The 20,347-nt window shown below is 43.2% G+C and overlaps 1 protein-coding gene across 1 annotated transcript in view; it reads left to right on the forward strand.

The window, feature by feature from the left end:
* The first annotated feature begins 11,107 nt into the window (after nucleotides 1–11,107).
* The window catches only part of ddx41 (DEAD (Asp-Glu-Ala-Asp) box polypeptide 41), a 28,032-nt gene continuing 18,792 nt past the window's right edge, over nucleotides 11,108–20,347 (forward strand). The window contains exons 1-8 of the mRNA XM_029720241.1: nucleotides 11,108–11,647; nucleotides 11,971–12,069; nucleotides 12,419–12,569; nucleotides 12,771–12,845; nucleotides 13,989–14,049; nucleotides 15,133–15,269; nucleotides 15,612–15,684; nucleotides 19,137–19,290. Coding sequence (XP_029576101.1) covers nucleotides 11,621–11,647; nucleotides 11,971–12,069; nucleotides 12,419–12,569; nucleotides 12,771–12,845; nucleotides 13,989–14,049; nucleotides 15,133–15,269; nucleotides 15,612–15,684; nucleotides 19,137–19,290 — 777 coding nt within the window. The 5' untranslated portion in view covers nucleotides 11,108–11,620. The remainder of the gene's footprint in view (nucleotides 11,648–11,970; nucleotides 12,070–12,418; nucleotides 12,570–12,770; nucleotides 12,846–13,988; nucleotides 14,050–15,132; nucleotides 15,270–15,611; nucleotides 15,685–19,136; nucleotides 19,291–20,347) is intronic.

A 20,347-nucleotide genomic window follows, 5' to 3' on the forward strand; every position in this document is an offset into this window, starting at 1 on the left:
TATACTGTCATAGACACCGACACCATGTGTGGGCTGCTTATCTATACTGTCATAGACACCATGTGTGGGCTGGTTATCTATACTGTCATAGACACCATGTGTGGGCTGGTTATCTATACTGTAATAGACACCATGTGTGGGCTGGTTATCTATACTGTCATAGACACCATGTGTGGGCTGGTTATCTATACTGTCATAGACACCATGTGTGGGTTTGTATTATTTCAGCTTTTATTTCTTTCATCACATTTCCAGTGGGTCAGAAGTTTACATACACTCAATTAGTATTCGGTAGCATTTCCTTGAAATTGTTTAACTTGGGTCAAACGTTTCGGGTAGCCTTCCACAAGCTTCCCACAATAAGTTGGGTGAATTTTGGCCCATTCCTCCTGACAGAGCTGGTGTAACTGGGTCAGGTTTGTAGGCCTCCTTGCTCGCACACGCTTTTTCAGTTCTGCCCACAAATTTTCTATAGGATTGAGGTCAGGGCTTTGTGATGGCCACTCCAATACCTTGACTTTGTTGTCCTTAAGCCATTTTGCCACAACTTTGGAAGTATGCTTGGGGTCATTGTCAATTTGGAAGACCCATTTGCGACCAAGCTTTAACTTCCTGACTGATGTCTTGAGATGTTGTTTCAATATACCCACATAATTTTCCTCCCTCATGACGCCATCTATTTTGTGAAGTGCACCAGTCCCTCCTGCAGCAAAGCATCCCCACAACATGATGCTGCCACCCCCGTGCTTCACGGTTGGGATGGTGTTCTAAGGCTTGCAAGCCTCCCCTTTTTCCTCCAAACATAACGATGGTCATTATGGCCAAACAGTTCTATTTTTGTTTCATCAGACCAGAGGACATTTCTCCAAAAAGTATGATCTTTGTCCCCATGTGCAGTTGCAAACCGTAGTCTGTTTTTTTTTTGGAGCAGTTGCTTCTTCCTTGCTGAGAGGCCTTTCAGGTTATGTCGATATAGGACTCGTTTTACTGTGGATATAGATAATTTTGTACCTGTTTCCTCCAGCATCTTCACAAGGTCCTTTGCTGTTCTGGGATTGATTTGCACTTTTCGCACCAAAGTGCGTTCATCTCTAGGAGACAGAACACGTCTCCTTCCTGAGCGGTATGACGGCTGCGTGGTCCCATGGTGTTTATACTTGCGTACTATTGTTTGTACAGATGAATGTGGTACCTTCAGGCATTTGGAAATTGCTCCCAAGGATGAACCAGACTTGTGGAGGTCGACAATTTTTTTTTGGGGGGGGGTCTTGGCTGATTTCTTTAGATTTTCCCATGATGTCAAGCAAAGAGGCACTGATTTTGAAGGTAGGCCTTGAAATACATCCACAGGTACACCTCCAGTTGACTCAAATGATTAGCCTATCAGAAGCTTCTAAAGCCGTGACATCATTTTCTGGAATTTTCCAAGCTGTTTAAGGCACAGTCAACTTAGTGTATGTAAACTTCTGACCCACTGGAATTGGGATACAATGAATTATAAGTGAAATAATCTGTCTGTAAAAAATTGTTGGAAAAATGACTTGTGTCATGCACAAAGTAGATGTCCTAACCGACTTGCCAAAACTATAGTTTGTTAACAAGAAATTTGTGGAGTGGCTGAAAAACGAGTTTTAATGACTCCAACCTAAGTGTATGTAAACTTCCCACTTCAACTGTTCACTGTCATAGACACCACCACCATGTGTTTACATTTTTTATTATTTTTTTATTTTATTCCACCTCTATTTAATCAGGTAGGTTAGTTGAGAACAAGTTCTCATTTGCAACTGCGACCTGGCCAAGATAAAGCAAAGTAGTTCGACACATACAACAACAGAGTTACACATGAAATAAACAAACATACAGTCAATAATACAGTAGAACAGAAGTCTATATACAATGTGTGTAAACGAGGTGAGATAAGAGAGGTAAGGCAATAAATAGGCCATGGTGGAATAGTAATTACAATATAGCAATTAACACTGGAATGGTAGAATGTGCAAGTAGAGATACTGGGGTGCAGATAAAGATAAATAAATACAGTATGGGGATGAGGTAGATTGGATGGGCTATTTACAGATGAGCTATGTGCAGTGATCTGTGAGCTGCTCTGACAGCTGGTGCTTAAAGCTAGTGAGGGAGATATGAGTCTCCAGCTTCAGAGATTTTTGCAGTTCGTTCCAGTCATTGGCAGCAGAGAACTGGAAGGAGAGGCAGCCAAAGGAAGAATTGGCTTTGGGGGTGACCAGTGAAATATACCTGCTGGAGTGCGTGCTACGGGTGCGTGCTACATACTAGGGTATGTTTGGCAGCATGAGTGAAGGATGCTTTGTTGCGAAATAGGAAGCCGATTCTAGATTTAATTTTGGATTGGAGATGCTTAATGTGAGTCTGGAAGGAGAATGTACAGTCAAACCAGACACCTAGGTATTTGTAGTTGTCCACATATTCTAAGTCAGAACCGTCCAGAGTAGTCATGCTGGATGGGCGGGCGGGTGCGGGCAGCGATCGGTTGAAGAGGATGCATTTAGTTTTACTTGCATTTAAGAGCAGTTGGAGGCCACGGAAGGAGAGTTGTATGGCATTGAAGCTCGTCTGGAGGTTAGTTAACACAGTGTCCAAAGAGGGGCCAGAAGTATACAGAATGGTGTCGTCTGCGTAGAGGTGGATCAGAGAATCACCCGCAGCAAGAGCGACATCATTGATGTATACAGAGAAGACAGTCGGCCTGAGAATTGAACCCTGTGGCACCCCCATAGAGACTGCCAGAGGTCCGGACAACAGGCCCTCCGATTTCACACACTGAACTCTGTCTGAGAAGTAGTTGGTGAACCAAGCGAGGCAATCATTTGAGAAACCAAGGCTGTTGAGTCTGCCGATAAGAATGTGGTGATTGACAGAGTTGAAAGCCTTGTCCAGGTCGATGAATACGGCTGCACAGTAATGTCTCTTATCGATGGTGGTTATGATATCATTTAGGACCTTGAGCGTGGCTGAGGTGCACCCATGACCAGCTCAGAAACCGGATTGCACAGTGGAGAAGGTACGGTGGGATTCAAAATGGTCAGTAATCTATTTGTTAACTTGGCTTTCGAAGACCTTAGAAATTCAGGGTAGAATAGATATAGGTCTAAAGCAGTTTGGGTCTAGAGTGTCTCCCCCTTTGAAGAGGGGGATGACCGCGGCAGCTTTCCAATCTTTGGGGATCTCAGACGATACGAAAGAGAGGTTGAACAGGCAAGTAATAGGGGTTGCAACAATTTCGGCAGATCATTTTAGAAAGAGATGGTCCAGATTGTCTAGCCTGGCTGATTTGTAGGGGTCCAGATTTTGCATCTCTTTCAGAACATCAGCTATCTGGATTTGGGTGAAGGAGAAGTGGGGAGGTTTGGGCGAGTTGCTGAGGGGAGCGCAGGGCTGTTGACCGGGGTCGGGGTAGCCAGGTGGAAAGCATGGGCAGCCGTATAAAAATGCTTATTACCATGAAAGATGCTTTCCTAACTGCCCTGAAAAGTTGCATATCACGGGGGCTGTTATGGGTTGGTTATCTATACTGTCATAGACATCACCACCATGTGTGGGCTGGTTATCTATACTGTCATAGACACCATGTGTGGGCTGGTTATCTGTACTGTCATAGACACCATGTGTGGGCTGGTTATCTATACTGTCATAGACACCATGTGTGGGCTGGTTATCTATACTGTCATAGACACCATGTGTGGGCTGGTTATCTATACTGTCATAGACACCATGTGTGGGCTGGTTATCTATACTGTCATAGACACCATGTGTGGGCTGGTTATCTATACTGTCATAGACACCACCACCATGTGTGGGCTGGTTATCCACCCTGGTATTGTGCTCTCATGACCTCAATCGAACTGCTCTGATTGTGCCAACCTGTCCCCGCTGTATGACATCATAGGCTGAACCAACGCTGGTCATTCATTAACGGTTTGCAGTTAAAGATGGCGCCCTATTCTCGGGTTGCATCCCAAGAGCCCCATTGAGTAAGTCATGATGGCGTAGTTTATCAATGTTCTTCAAACTATGTAGGAATCAACAGCAGTGGAACCCCATGTATCAATAGATTCAATACCTCACGTTGTACAATGCTATTGATATTATTTTTTAAACAAAGATTTTTTTTTATCTGACTATTGTGTTTAACACTTAGAATCATATCTTTACAAGATGTGTTTTAAAATAATGTAGTGTATGTGAACACCTGCTCGTCAAACCTCTCATTCCAAAATCATGGGTTTTAATATGGAGTTGGTCCCCCCCTTTGCTGCTATAACAGCCTCCACTCTTCTGGGAAGACTTTAATATGGAGTTGGTCCCCCCTTTGCTGTTATAACAGCCTCCACTCTTCAGGGAAGGCATTAATATGGAGTTGGTCCCCCCTTTGCTGTTATAACAGCCTCCACTCTTCAGGGAAGGCATTAATATGGAGTTGGTCCCCCCCTTTGCTGCTATAACAGCCTCCACTCTTCTGGGAAGTCATTAATATGGAGTTGGTCCCCCCCTTTGCTGCTATAACAGCCTCCACTCTTCTGGGAAGTCATTAATATGGAGTTGGTCCCCCCCCTTTGCTGCTATAACAGCCTCCACTCTTCTGGGAAGGCTTTCCACTAGATGTTGGAACATTGCTGCTATAACAGCCTCCACTCTTCTGGGAAGGCTTTCCACTAGATGTTGGAACATTGCTACAGGGGGACTTGCTTCCATTCAGCCACAAGAGTATTAGTGAGGTCACTGATGTTGGGCGATTAGGCATGGCTCACAGTCGGCGTTCCAATTCATCCCAAAGGTTTTTGATGGGGTTGAGGTCAAGGCTCTGCAGCCCAGTCAAGGTCTTCCACACCGATCTTCACTAACCATTTCTGTATGGACCTCGCTTTGTGTACGGGGGCATTGTCATGCTGAAACAGGAAAGGGCCTTCCTCAAACTGTTGCCACAAAGTTGGGAGCACAGAATTGTCTAGGATGTCATTGTATGCTGTAGCGTTAAGATTTCCCTTCACTGGAACTAAGGGGCCTGAACCATGAAAAACAGCCCCAGACCATTATTCCTCCTCCACCAAACTTTACAGTTGGCACTGTGCATTCTGTCAGGTAACGTTCTCCTGGCATCCTCCAAACCCAGATTCATCTGTTGGACTGCCAGATGGTGAAGCGTGATTCATCACTCCAGAGAACGCGTTTCCACTGCTCCAGAGTCCAATGGCGGCGAGCTTTACACCACTCCAGCCTCTCCTGTGCTGACGTTGCTTCCAGAAGCAGTTTGGAACTCGGTAGCGAGTGTTGCGACCGAGGACAGATGACTGTTACGAGCTACGAACTTCAGCACTCGACGATACCGTTCTGTGAACGTGTGTGGCCTACCACTTTGCGGCTAAGTCGTTGTTTCTCCTAGACACTTTCACTTCACAATAACAGCACTTACAGTTGACCCGGGGCAGCTCTATCAGGGCAGAAATTTGACGAACTGACTTGTTGGAAAGGTGGCATCCTATGACGGTGAGCTCTAAAGTAGGGGCCATTCTACCGTCAATGTTTGTCTATGGAGATTGCATGGCTGTGTGCTCGATTTTATACAACTGCTAGCAACGATGTGTCTGAAATAGCTGAATCCAGTTGGACTGTCTACATACCTTTGGCCATTTAGTGCATCTCCCATTGGTTGTTGGTGACGTTTCTGCTATCAGAGATTATATCTCCCATTGGTTGTTGGCGATCTAGCTGCTATCAGAGATGATATCTCCCATTGGTTGTTGGCGATCTAGCTGCTATCAGAGATTATATCTCCCATTGGTTGTTGGCGATCTAGCTGCTATCAGAGATTATATCTCCCATTGGTTGTTGGCGATCTAGCTGCTATCAGAGATGATATCTTCCCCCATGGTGGTCTGTGATATAGTTCTGTACTGTGGCCATGTTCTCAACATTATATGCATCTCAAACGACACCCTATTCCCGATTTATTTTTATTTTTTATAGTGCACTACTTTTGACCAGGCCCCATTGGGTAGGGCACTATATGGGGAATAGGGTGCCATTTGGGATGTTGCCCATGGCTGCCTCATACTGTTGTTTTGATCACTCACCTCCCTGCTGATACAGGATTGTATTCATTAGGTCTCAAACGGAAGACAACAGACGACTTGGACTTGTCCAATAATAACCGACTGGTTTTGTTTTCAGTTGAAAAATGTCCTCAATCATCACCTGATCTCAATGTTTGTACATGAAATAAGTGATTGTAGGGCCTTTTACACACATCTACAATGATGACCTGTCTCTCTGAGGATGGGTGAAGATTTCAACCATTATGATGACCTGTCTCTCTGAGGATTTCAACCATAATGATGACCTGTCTCTCTGAGGATGGGTGAAGATTTCAACCATAATGATGACCTGTCTCTCTGAGTATGGGTGAGGATTTCAACCATAATGATGACCTGTCTCTCTGAGGATGGGTGAGGATTTCAACCATTATGATGACCTGTCTCTGAGGATGGGTGAGGATTTCAACCATAATGATGACCTGTCTCTGAGGATGGGTGAAGATTTCAACCATAATGATGACCTGTCTCTGAGGATGGGTGAGGATTTCAACCATAATGATGACCTGTCTCTCTGAGGATGGGTGAGGATTTCAACCATTATGATGACCTGTCTCTCTGAGGATTTCAACCATACTGATGACCTGTCTCTGAGGATTTCAACCATAATGATGACCTGTCTATCTGAGGATGGGTGAGGATTTCAACCATAATGATGACCTGTCTCTCTGAGGATTTCAACCATTATGATGACCTGTCTCTCTGAGGATGGCTGAGGATTTCAACCATTATGATGACCTGTCTCTCTGAGGATGGGTGAGGATTTCAACCATAATGATGACCTGTCTCTCTGAGGATGGGTGAGGATTTCAACCATAATGATGACCTGTCTCTCTGAGGATGGGTGAGGATTTCAACCATTATGATGACCTGTCTCTCTGAGGATGGGTGAGGATTTCAACCATTATGATGACCTGTCTCTCTGAGGATGGGTGAGGATTTCAACCATTATGATGACCTGTCTCTCTGAGGATGGGTGAGGATTTCAACCATTATGATGACCTGTCTCTCTGAGGATGGGTGAGGATTTCAACCATGATGACCTGTCTCTCTGAGGATGGGTGAGGATTTCAACCATTATGACCTGTCTCTCTGAGGATTTCAAACATATTGATGACCTGTCTCTCTGAGGATTTCAACCATAATGATGACCTGTCTCTCTGAGGATGGGTGAAGATTTCAACCATAATGATGACCTGTCTCTCTGAGGATGGGTGAGGATTTCAACCATTATGATGACCTGTCTCTCTGAGGATTTCAACCATACTGATGACCTGTCTCTCTGAGGATTTCAACCATACTGATGACCTGTCTCTCTGAGGATGGGTGAGGATTTCAACCATTATGACCTGTCTCTCTGAGGATGGGTAAGGATTTCAACCATAATGACCTGTCTCTCTGAGGATGGGTGAGGATTTCAACCATAATGATGACCTGTCTCTCTGAGGATGGGTGAGGATTTCAACCATTATGATGACCTGTCTCTTTGAGGATGGGTGAGGATTTCAACCATTATGATGACCTGTCTCTCTGAGGATGGGTGAGGATTTCAACCATTATGATGACCTGTCTCTCTGAGGATGGGTGAGGATTTCAACCATTATGATGACCTGTCTCTCTGAGGATGGGTGAGGATTTCAACCATTATGATGACCTGTTTCTCTGAGGATGGGTGAGGATTTCAACCATTATGATGACCTGTCTCTCTGAGGATGGGTGAGGATTTCAACCATGATGACCTGTCTCTCTGAGGATGGGTGAGGATTTCAACCATTATGACCTGTCTCTCTGAGGATTTCAACCATAATGATGACCTGTCTCTCTGAGGATTTCAACCATAATGATGACCTGTCTCTCTGAGGATGGGTGAGGATTTCAACCATAATGATGACCTGTCTCTCTGAGGATTTCAACCATACTGATGACCTGTCTCTCTGAGGATGGGTGAGGATTTCAACCATTATGACCTGTCTCTCTGAGGATGGGTAAGGATTTCAACCATAATGACCTGTCTCTCTGAGGATGGGTGAGGATTTCAACCATTATGACCTGTCTCTCTGAGGATGGGTGAGGATTTCAACCATTATGATGACCTGTCTCTCTGAGGATTTCAACCATGATGACCTGTCTCTCTGAGGATGGGTGAGGATTTCAACCATAATGATGACCTGTCTCTCTGAGGATGGGTGAGGATTTCAACCATAATGACCTGTCTCTCTGAGGATTTCAACCATTATGACCTGTCTCTCTGAGGATGGGTGAGGATTTCAACCATTATGATGACCTGTCTCTCTGAGGATGGGTGAGGATTTCAACCATTATGATGACCTGTCTCTCTGAGGATGGGTGAGGATTTCAACCATAATGATGACCTGTCTCTCTGAGGATGGGTGAGGATTTCAGCCATAATGACCTGTCTCTCTGAGGATGGGTGAGGATTTCAACCATTATGACCTGTCTCTCTGAGGATTTCAACCATAATGATGACCTGTCTCTCTGAGGATTTCAACCATAATGATGACCTGTCTCTCTGAGGATTTCAACCATACTGATGACCTGTCTCTCTGAGGATGGGTGAGGATTTCAACCATTATGATGACCTGTCTCTCTGAGGATGGGTGAGGATTTCAACCATAATGATGACCTGTCTCTCTGAGGATGGGTGAGGATTTCAACCATAATGACCTGTCTCTCTGAGGATTTCAACCATTATGACCTGTCTCTCTGAGGATGGGTGAGGATTTCAACCATTATGATGACCTGTCTCTCTGAGGATGGGTGAGGATTTCAACCATTATGATGACCTGTCTCTCTGAGTATGGGTGAGGATTTCAACCATAATGATGACCTGTCTCTCTGAGGATGGGTGAGGATTTCAGCCATAATGACCTGTCTCTCTGAGGATGGGTGATGATTTCAACCATTATGACCTGTCTCTCTGAGGATTTCAACCATGATGACCTGTCTCTCTGAGGATTTCAACCATAATGATGACCTGTCTCTCTGAGGATTTCAACCATACTGATGACCTGTCTCTCTGAGGATGGGTGAGGATTTCAACCATGGTTAAAATAATTCATAATTCTCTGACCCTTCTGGGGTCATACACCTCAGTAAGAACTTCTGCTGTCACTCCATATTTGATTCTGCAGTCCTGAACTTAGATGTGTTCCCTTTCTGATCACAAAACGATCGCTAGTTGAAGTGATGTTACGAAGGAAGTGGTGCTTCGATGTTTAAAGGGTTTCCGTCTTATGTTTTATTTTTGGTTTTCTTTTTTCTTCCCGAAAATCTGTAACTGAAATTTTTGTATCCAGGTTATATTCAACTAGAAGACATTATCTGAAATGTGTGGAATGTAGATGTTTACTATACCATTAATGTAGGCCTAAGCCAAGTTGACTTCTTTTCTGTTATTTTTTTATTATTCTCTTTTGATACTGTGAAAACCTTTTCATTCAGAAAGATTAAAACATTGCCGTTTTGACAAAATAAAGTGAGGTGTTTTGCTTTCCGAGTGGTTTTAGGCTAAGGTCTCATGATATGATGCATCATGTAGGTCCCACTGTAGCTCAGTTGGTAGAGCATGGTGTTTGCAACTCCAGGGTTGTGGGTTCGATTCCCACGGGGGCCAGTTAAAAAAAAAAAGTAATAAAATGTATGCACTCTATTGTAAGTCGCTCTGGATAAGAGTGTCTGCTAAATGACTAAAATGTAAACAATACATTTGTTTCAGAATTATCTAATATCGATAAAGGTTATTTACAACCAAAGTCATCATGTTAAAGTCCAGACTAGCAGAGGATGGTAGACACGGGAGGGCCAGACTTGGTCTAACTGACACCAGCTTTCCATGTCTTCCCGACATTGAGTAACCACCCTCATGACTACACAAACTTCTTACTCCAGCCATATAGAATGATTGAGGCCTCTTGAGACCATAAGGCTGTTTTTGAGGGCTTCTACCATTTTAAAGTAGTCCACTGAGTGGGACTCCAACTTTTTTGGTTGATTCCATGACCTTTATGAAATGAGTTACCTCAGCAGTCGGTTAACATAACCTTTATGAAATAATGAAGCCTTTGTGTTTTTTTTTATTATTACATAAATTCTTATTTTCAGTGTTTATCAACAAAAAAAAACTACAAAAACGCCATTCATTTTCCTCATAGCCTTTGTCCAACGAAACAATGCGGAGTTAATGCCTACTCACAGCCGCCATAAGAGGAAGTACGGTCTATTGGGATGCCACAGATGGTACAATGAGCCAGATGTATCACCGGATGTATAAATCTGAAGCATCCGGTTGGCGTCTCCACTCACCCCCAAATATGGTGATGAGAGGAAGCCCAGTGGCCGGCAGAGGGCGAACATGGATTTTGGCTTACATTCTGCTCATTTATGAAACATTTTAATGTCAATACAGTTTTCTGTTCCAAAAACTAGAATATGTTACGAACACAGTGGACTAAGTTTTGTATACTTTACCCTTTGCCAAAGTTTCAACAAATGTGCGTTGTTTAGGAGTGGAAGGGAGAATTTAGTTATTGCACTTCAAGCTCATGGACATGAACTAAGACAGAGCAACCGGAAGAATTCAGTTTGAGTTGTCAGGCAAGGACAGACCAAAGGCAGTACAGTATGAATTTAGGTTAAAACTTGTTCTCCAATAAAAATCCCCGATCACACTTGTAGGTATGTCATGGCGAATTTCCCAGTTAAAGGTTAAATTAAAAATGTAAAAAATCAGGGTCCAAAGATTATAGATATACTGACAAGATACATGTCTCTTCGCCCGAACAATGGGAGTCGTTGTTCACAAAGCAGCACGGCGGGTAGTCCAGTGGCGGATACGTCTCATTATTGTAAACTTATTTTGAATATTCGGTGAAGGTTGTGACGTCCACCGCCTGTATTGAATGTATAGAGAAGTTACTAGCTTCATGACATGCATAGCCTGGAGATATAACGCTTTTTTCTCTCTCTCTCTCTCAAAGTTGCCAGAATGTCACATTTTTATAAATACACTCGTAACAACTTAAGAATGACAAAACTTCAACTCGATCAAATAAACCTCACGTAGCAAATAAGCCACTACAATTTTTTGTTGTTTACACTCTCATTGACCTCCATACAAAAACTAGATGTTTTGCTGGGCGAAAAAAAAACGACACGTTGGATGGAAACAGATTTTCCGTCGAGTTTTCTTCCTCTGTCAGATGTGCAGTCCGTTAAATCGTTAAAACCCTCTGGATTTAGATACTCTGCGGTCAGACTGCACAAAGCGAAGATTTTTTTTCTTCGGAAACGTTTTTGACGCTGGTTGGATTTGTCGTTCCCTGCTCGCCGTACACAAACATTCTGACTACGTCTTTAGTGTTTTCTTACAGCGCAAACCTGAGGTATATTTTCATGTATTTGGGGAAATAAAGTTGACCAAAGTAGCCTTTAACAGGCTACAGTAGCAACTCATAACATAACACAATAAAATGGAGACAGAACACCGGTCTAAAAAGGTAGGTGATGTTAAAAATAAACCTAGCTAGCATTGTTAGCACACTATCTAGCTTGCTAGCTAGCATAGATCCCGTTGTAACTAACCCATTCATAGACGCTAGGCTCATTTTAAATCACATTTTATTTCTCACATACACATGGTTAGTAGATGTTAATGCGAGTGTAGCGAAATGTTTTAGTAGCCAAATATACTTATTAACTAACTTACTCTATTCATCTGTGATGTTGCTTTGTATTTTGTTTGCTAACTAGCTTATCGTTTAGTTAGGCAGCTGAATAAACCACTTTCTTTGTAATTGTTGGTGTACTTTTGTTTCCACAGAGATCCTATGGGGAGGAGGAGAAGTCTGGATCCGATCATCCATCTGAAGAGGATGACTATGTCCCATACGTACCAGTCAAAATCAGAAAGCATAAAATGGTAAACACATTTTTTACATTTAAAAAAACAACAACATTTTTTGTCATTTTAGCAGACGCTCTTATCCAGAGCGACTTACAGTAGTGAATGCATACATTTCATAAAACATTTTCCGTACTTGTCCCCCGTGGGAATCGAACCCACAACTCTGGCGTTGCAAACACCATGCTCTACCAACTGAGCGTGTGTGTGGTGTGTGTGTGTGTGTGCGCCGCTGACAGACTTAAATTAGCTTTGACTGGGCAGTGTCAGAATGATTTGTACTGTAGATCCACCAAACACAATGACCCATAACTTTCCTCGCTTCCGTCTCTCCCTCCCAATCAACCCCGTCACTCTGTGCCCCCAGCAACTGAAGATGCTGCGTCTCCGAGGGAAGGTAGTAGAGGAGGAGCAGAAGGATAGTGGAGGAGAGCAGAGAGATGAGGACGAGGGTCTGGGACCACGCTCTAACGTCTCCCTGCTGGATCAACACCAGGTCCTCAAGGAAAAGGCTGAAGGTAAGTGGTACAGTGGCAGTTTGAAATGTAATCATTTCACAGTTAGAATTGGAATGATCATTGTTCAGTGTGGTGAATTATGGGTTTTTTATCCATGGGTAGTAGAAAACAGAAGGTATACCAGTTATGCATTCTAAAATGTATCATGATCTTGACTTGTCTTTTTGTTAAATGCTAAAATATGTCTGTTCATGTCCACAGCTCGTAAAGAGTCAGCCAAGGAGAAGCAGCTGAAAGAAGAACAGAAGATTCTGCAGAGTGTGGCAGAGGGAAGAGGTAATATATGTTACTGTACATACTGACCCTGACCCTACAGAGGTAATATATGTTACTGTACATACTGACCCTGACCCTACAGAGGTAATAGATGTTACTGTACATACTGACCCTGACCCTACAGAGGTAATATATGTTACTGTACATACTGACCCTACAGAGGTAATAGATGTTACTGTGCATACTGACCCTACAGAGGTAATAGATGTTACTGTACATACTGACCCTACAGAGGTAATAGATGTTACTGTACATACTGACCCTACAGAGGTAATATATGTTACTGTACATACTGACCCTGACCCTACAGAGGTAATAGATGTTACTGTACATACTGACCATACAGAGGTAATAGATGTTACTGTACATACTGACCCTACAGAGGTAATAGATGTTACTGTACATACTGACCCTACAGAGGTAATATATGTTACTGTACATACTGACCCTACAGAGGTAATAGATGTTACTGTACATACTGACCCTACAGAGGTAATATATGTTACTGTACATACTGACCCTACAGAGGTAATAGATGTTACTGTACATACTGACCCTACAGAGGTAATAGATGTTACTGTGCATACTGACCCTACAGAGGTAATAGATGTTACTGTACATACTGACCATACAGAGGTAATAGATGTTACTGTACATACTGACCCTACAGAGGTAATAGATGTTACTGTACATACTGACCCTACAGAGGTAATATATGTTACTGTACATACTGACCCTACAGAGGTAATATATGTTACTGTACATACTGACCCTACAGAGGTAATAGATGTTACTGTACATACTGACCCTACAGAGGTAATAGATGTTACTGTACATACTGACCCTACAGAGGTAATAGATGTTACTGTACATACTGACCCTACAGAGGTAATAGATGTTACTGTACATACTGACCCTACAGAGGTAATAGATGTTACTGTGCATACTGACCCTACAGAGGTAATAGATGTTACTGTACATACTGACCCTACAGAGGTAATAGATGTTACTGTACATACTGACCCTATCACTGTCAATGGGCCACTGTTGTTCTAGTTCAGATTCACTTCAAGGGTGGACGACAACAGGCTGTGTTGCAGGCTTTTATTCCAGCCCAGCTCTAATCGTTTGTTTCTCTTTCAGCTCTCATGTCGGTGAAGGAAATGGCTAAAGGCATCATCTATGACGACCCCATCAAAACAAGGTGTGAGTCCAGATTCTAGAGGGCGACTGATAAGGGGTTTACTTTGTGGTAAATTACACCGTTTTTTGACAGTACCTACCACACACCGGAAAAAGCTAAATCTGATTTGTTTTTCTGGGCTTGTTATTTGATGTGTTTCATGTCATGCTGAAGGTGGCGAGACCATTTCCCAATCAGAGTTAATATAGCATAGCTTGACATGTGTAGTCCTGTTGGTTGGCTATGCGGTACATCCAGTAACAATACATTCTATACTGAACTAAAATACAAACGCAACATGCAACAATTTCTAAGATTTTACAGAGTTACACTTCGTATAAGGAAATAAATTCATTAGGCCCTAATCTATGGATATCACATGACTGGGCAGGGGCTCAGCCATGGGTGGACCTGGGAGGGCATAGGTCCACCCCCTGGGGAGCCAGGCCCAGCTAATCAGAATGACTTTTTCTGCACAAAAGGGGCTTTATTACTGACAGAAATACTCTTCAGCGCCTCTCCTCAGTCGATCCCGCAGGCGAAGAAGCCGGATGTGGAGGTCCTGGGCTGGTGTGGTTACACGTGGTCTGCCGTTGTGAGGCAGGTTGGACACTGCCAAATTCTCTAAAATGATGTTGGAGGCGGCTTAAGACGGCTTATAGTAGAGAAATTAACATTGAATTATCTGGAAGCAGCTCTGGTGGACGTTCCTGCAGTCAGCATGCCAATTGCACACTCCCTCATAACTTGAGATGTCAGTGGCGTTGTGCTGTGTGACAAAACGGCACTTTTTAGAGTGGCCTTTTATTGTCCCCAAGCACAAGGTGCACCTGTGTAATGATCATGCTGTTTAATCAGCTTCTTGATATGACTCACCTGTCAGGTGGATGGATTATCTTGTCAAGGGAGAAATGCTCACTAACAGGGATGTAAACAAATTGGTGCACAACATTTTAGAGAAATAAGATTTATCTGCGTAATGGAACATTTCTGGGATCTTTAATTTCAGCTCATGAAACATGGGAACAACACTTTACATGTTGTGTTTTATATTGTTGTTTAGTGTAAAATGTGCCGTAAAGATAACATTATTATTGTTTATAGTTGGTTGGCTCCACGGTACATCCTGAACATGCCCCCTGCGAGACACGACCGCGTCAGGAAGAAGTACCACATCCTGGTCGATGGTGACGGTATCCCTCCGCCGATCAAGAGCTTCAGGGAGATGAAGTTCCCACAGGGTGAGAGACACACACACACACACACACACACACACACACACTAAGTTCCCACAGGGTGAGAGAGACACCACACACACACACACACACACACACACACACACACACACACACTAAGTTCCCACAGGGTGAGAGAGACACCACACACACACACACACACACACACACAGTTCCTACAGGGTGAGAGAGACACTGGACACACAGACACTTTCAACTTTCATTAAAAACCTAGTTTTTTTTGTTTTGCACCCTTTTTATTAATAAAGTGGTGATATGTTTTTGTCGTGGTTAAAAATGATTGACTAGTAATTCTTTCTCCAACCCTCTTTTACTATGTGTTCGCAGCAATCTTGAAAGGTCTGAAAAAGAAGGGCATTGTTCACCCTACACCCATTCAAATCCAGGGGATTCCAACCATGTAAGTACAGTAATAAACCACTGACGTTACCCTCGTTGCTTATGATGTGTTAGTTCAGTAATAAACCACTGACGTTGCCCTCGTTCCTTATGATGTGTTAGTACAGTAATAAACCACTGACGTTGCCCTCGTTCCTTATGATGTGTTAGTACAGTAATAAACCACTGACGTTGCCCTCGTTCCTTATGATGTGTTAGTTCAGTAATAAACCACTGACGTTGCCCTCGTTCCTTATGATGTGTTAGTACAGTAATAAACCACTGACGTTGCCCTCGTTCCTTATGATGTGTTAGTACAGTAATAAACCACTGACGTTGCCCTCGTTCCTTATGATGTGTTAGTGCAGTAATAAACCACTGACGTTGCCCTCGTTCCTTATGATGTGTTAGTACAGTAATAAACCACTGACGTTGCCCTCGTTCCTTATGATGTGTTAGTACAGAAATAAACCACTGTCGTTGCCCTCGTTCCTTATGATGTGTTAGTGCAGTAATAAACCACTGACGTTGCCCTCGTTCCTTATGATGTGTTAGTACAGTAATAAACCACTGACGTTGCCCTCGTTCCTTATGATGTGTTAGTACAGTAATAAACCACTGACGTTGCCCTCGTTCCTTATGATATGTTAGTACAGAAATAAACCACTGACGTTGCCCTCGTTCCTTATGATGTGTTAGTGCAGTAATAAACCACTGACGTTGCCTTCGTTCCTTATGATGTGTTAGTACAGTAATAAACCACTGACGTTGCTCTCGTTCCTTATGATGTGTTAGTACAGTAATAAACCACTGACGTTGCCCTCGTTCCTTATGTGTTAGTACAGTAATAAACCACTGACGTTGCCCTCGTTCCTGATGATGTGTTAGTACAGTAATAAACCACTGACGTTACCCTCGTTCCTTATGATGTGTTAGTTCAGTAATAAACCACTGACGTTGCCCTCGTTCCTTATGATGTGTTAGTACAGTAATAAACCACTGACGTTGCCCTCGTTCCTTATGATGTGTTAGTACAGTAATAAACCACTGACGTTGCCCTCGTTCCTTATGATGTGTTAGTACAGTAATAAACCACTGACGTTGCCCTCGTTCCTTATGATGTGTTAGTTCAGTAATAAACCACTGACGTTGCCCTCGTTCCTTATGATGTGTTAGTTCAGTAATAAACCACTGACGTTGCCCTCGTTCCTTATGATGTGTTAGTACAGTAATAAACCACTGACGTTGCCCTCGTTCCTTATGATGTGTTAGTTCAGTAATAAACCACTGACGTTGCCCTCGTTCCTTATGATGTGTTAGTACAGTAATAAACCACTGACGTTGCCCTCGTTCCTGATGATGTGTTAGTACAGTAATAAACCACTGACGTTGCCCTCGTTCCTTATGATGTGTTAGTACAGTAATAAACCACTGACGTTACCCTCGTTCCTGATGATGTGTTAGTTCAGTAATAAACCACTGACGTTGCCCTCGTTCCTGATGATGTGTTAGTACAGTAATAAACCACTGACGTTGCCCTCGTTCCTTATGATGTGTTAGTTCAGTAATAAACCACTGACGTTGCCCTCGTTCCTTTTGATGTGTTAGTACAGTAATAAACCACTGACGTTGCCCTCGTTCCTTATGATGTGTTAGTACAGTAATAAACCACTGACGTTGCCCTCGTTCCTTATGATGTGTTAGTACAGTAATAAACCACTGTTGCCCTCGTTCCTGATGATGTGTTAGTACAGTAATAAACCACTGACGTTGCCCTCATTCCTGATGTGTTAGTACAGTAATAAACCACTGTTGCCCTCGTTCCTGATGATGTGTTAGTACAGTAGTAAACCACTGACGTTGCCCTCGTTCCTTATGATGTGTTAGTACAGTAATAAACCACTGACGTTGCCCTCGTTCCTTATGATGTGTTAGTACAGAAATAAACCACTGACAGCGTTGCCCTCGTTCCTGATGATGTGTTAGTACAGTAATAAACCACTGACGTTGCCCTCGTTCCTTATGATGTGTTAGTTCAGTAGTAAACCACTGACGTTGCCCTCCTTCCTTATGATGTGTTAGTACAGTAATAAACCACTGACGTTGCCCTCGTTCCTTATGATGTGTTAGTACAGTAGTAAACCACTGACGTTGCCCTCGTTCCTTATGATGTGTTAGTTCAGTAATAAACCACTGACGTTGCCCTCGTTCCTTATGATGTGTTAGTTCAGTAATAAACCACTGACGTTGCCCTCGTTCCTGATGATGTGTTAGTACAGTAATAAACCACTGACGTTGCCCTCGTTCCTGATGATGTGTTAGTACAGTAATAAACCACTGACGTTGCCCTCGTTCCTTATGATGTGTTAGTACAGTAATAAACCACTGACGTTGCCCTCGTTCCTTATGATGTGTTAGTACAGTAATAAACCACTGACGTTGCCCTCGTTCCTTATGATGTGTTAGTACAGTAATAAACCACTGACGTTGCCCTCGTTCCTTATGATGTGTTAGTTCAGTAATAAACCACTGACGTTGCCCTCGTTCCTTTTGATGTGTTAGTACAGTAATAAACCACTGACGTTGCCCTCGTTCCTGATGATGTGAACATGATTCCTGGCGATACAAAGCTATACGATGTTTAACTGGTTTCTCATTGGTTGTCTTCGCTTCTCTCTCCGTTACTGTAAAGCTCTAAAACAGTTCTAGTTAAAAGGGCTATATCAATACGCTGTGATTGGTTGGTTGGCTATATCAATACGCTGTGATTGGTTGGTTGGCTATATCAATACAATGTGATTGGTTGGCTATATCAATACGATGTGGTTGGTTGGCTATATCAATACAATGTGATTGGTTGGTTGGCTATATCAATACAATGTGATTGGTTGGCTATTACGATATGATTGGTTGGCTATATCAATACGATGTGATTGATTGGTTGGCTATATCAATACGCTGTGATTGGTTGGCTATATCAATACGCTGTGATTGGTTGGCTATATCAATACGCTGTGATTGGTTGGTTGGCTATATCAATACAATGTGATTGGTTGGTTGGCTATATCAATACAATGTGATTGGTTGGTCGGCTATATCAATACAATGTGATTGGTTGGTTGGCTATATCAATACAATGTGATTGGTTGGCTATTACGATATGATTGGTTGGCTATATCAATACGATGTGATTGATTGGTTGGCTATATCAATACGCTGTGATTGGTTGGTTGGCTATATCAATACGCTGTGATTGGTTGGTTGGCTATATCAATACGATGTGATTGGTTGGTTGGCTATATCAATACGCTGTGATTGGTTGGTTGGATATATCAATACGATGTGATTGGTTGGTTGGCTATATCAATATGATGTGATTGGTTGGTTGGCTATATCAATACGATGTGATTGGTTGGTTGGCTATATCAATATGATTGATTGATTGGTTTCCTCTGTATCTCTGTGTGTGTTCAGTCTCTCAGGCCGGGATATGATCGGTATCGCCTTCACAGGGTCAGGGAAGACTCTGGTGTTCACCCTTCCCATCATCATGTTCTCTCTGGAGCAAGAGAAGAAACTGCCCTTCTGTAAGAGTGAAGGTCCCTACGGTCTCATCATCTGTCCCTCAGTAAGTCCTTCACACTGTAATGTTATGACAGAGGTTAGAGAAGAAACTGCCCTTCTGTAAGAGTGAAGGACCCTGATCTGCTCATGAATGCTTTCTCTTCCGTAGAAGATACATTTGACTGGTGAAAGATGAGGTTTCAAACCTGGTTTGGATTCTGATGTTCCTCTCCCTACAGAGAGAGAGCTGGCTAAACATGTCCCTCTCCTCTCCCTACAGAGAGAGAGCTGGCTAAACATGTCCCTCTCCTCTCCCTACAGAGAGAGAGCTGGCTAAACATGTTCCTCTCCCTACAGAGAGAGCTGGCTAAACATGTTCCTCTCCCTACAGAGAGAGCTGGCTAAACATGTTCCTCTCCCTACAGAGAGAGCTGGCTAAACATGTTCCTCTCCCTACAGAGAGAGCTGGCTAAACATGTTCCTCTCCCTACAGAGAGAGCTGGCTAAACATGTACCTCTCCCTACAGAGAGAGCTGGCTAAACATGTACCTCTCCCTACAGAGAGAGCTGGCTAAACATGTGCCTCTCCCTACAGAGAGAGCTGGCTAAACATGTTCCTCTCCCTACAGAGAGAGCTGGCTAAACATGTTCCTCTCCCTACAGAGAGAGCTGGTTAAACATGTTCCTCTCCCTACAGAGAGAGCTGGCTAAACATGTTCCTCTCCTATCCCTACAGAGAGAGCTGGCTAAACATGTTCCTCTCCTCTCCCTACAGAGAGAGCTGGCTAAACATGTTCCTCTCCTCTCCCTACAGAGAGAGCTGGCTAAACATGTTCCTCTCCTCTCCCTACAGAGAGAGCTGGCTAAACATGTTCCTCTCCCTACAGAGAGAGCTGGCTAAACATGTTCCTCTCCCTACAGAGAGAGCTGGCTAAACATGTTCCTCTCCCAACAGAGAGAGCTGGCTAAACATGTACCTCTCCCTACAGAGAGAGCTGGCTAAACATGTTCCTCTCCCTACAGAGAGAGCTGGCTAAACATGTGCCTCTCCCTACAGAGAGAGCTGGCTAAACATGTTCCTCTCCTATCCCTACAGAGAGAGCTGGCTAAACATGTTCCTC

The sequence above is a fragment of the Salmo trutta genome, chromosome 3, assembly GCF_901001165.1.
Source record: "Salmo trutta chromosome 3, fSalTru1.1, whole genome shotgun sequence".
Taxonomy (NCBI): Eukaryota; Metazoa; Chordata; class Actinopteri; order Salmoniformes; family Salmonidae; genus Salmo; species Salmo trutta.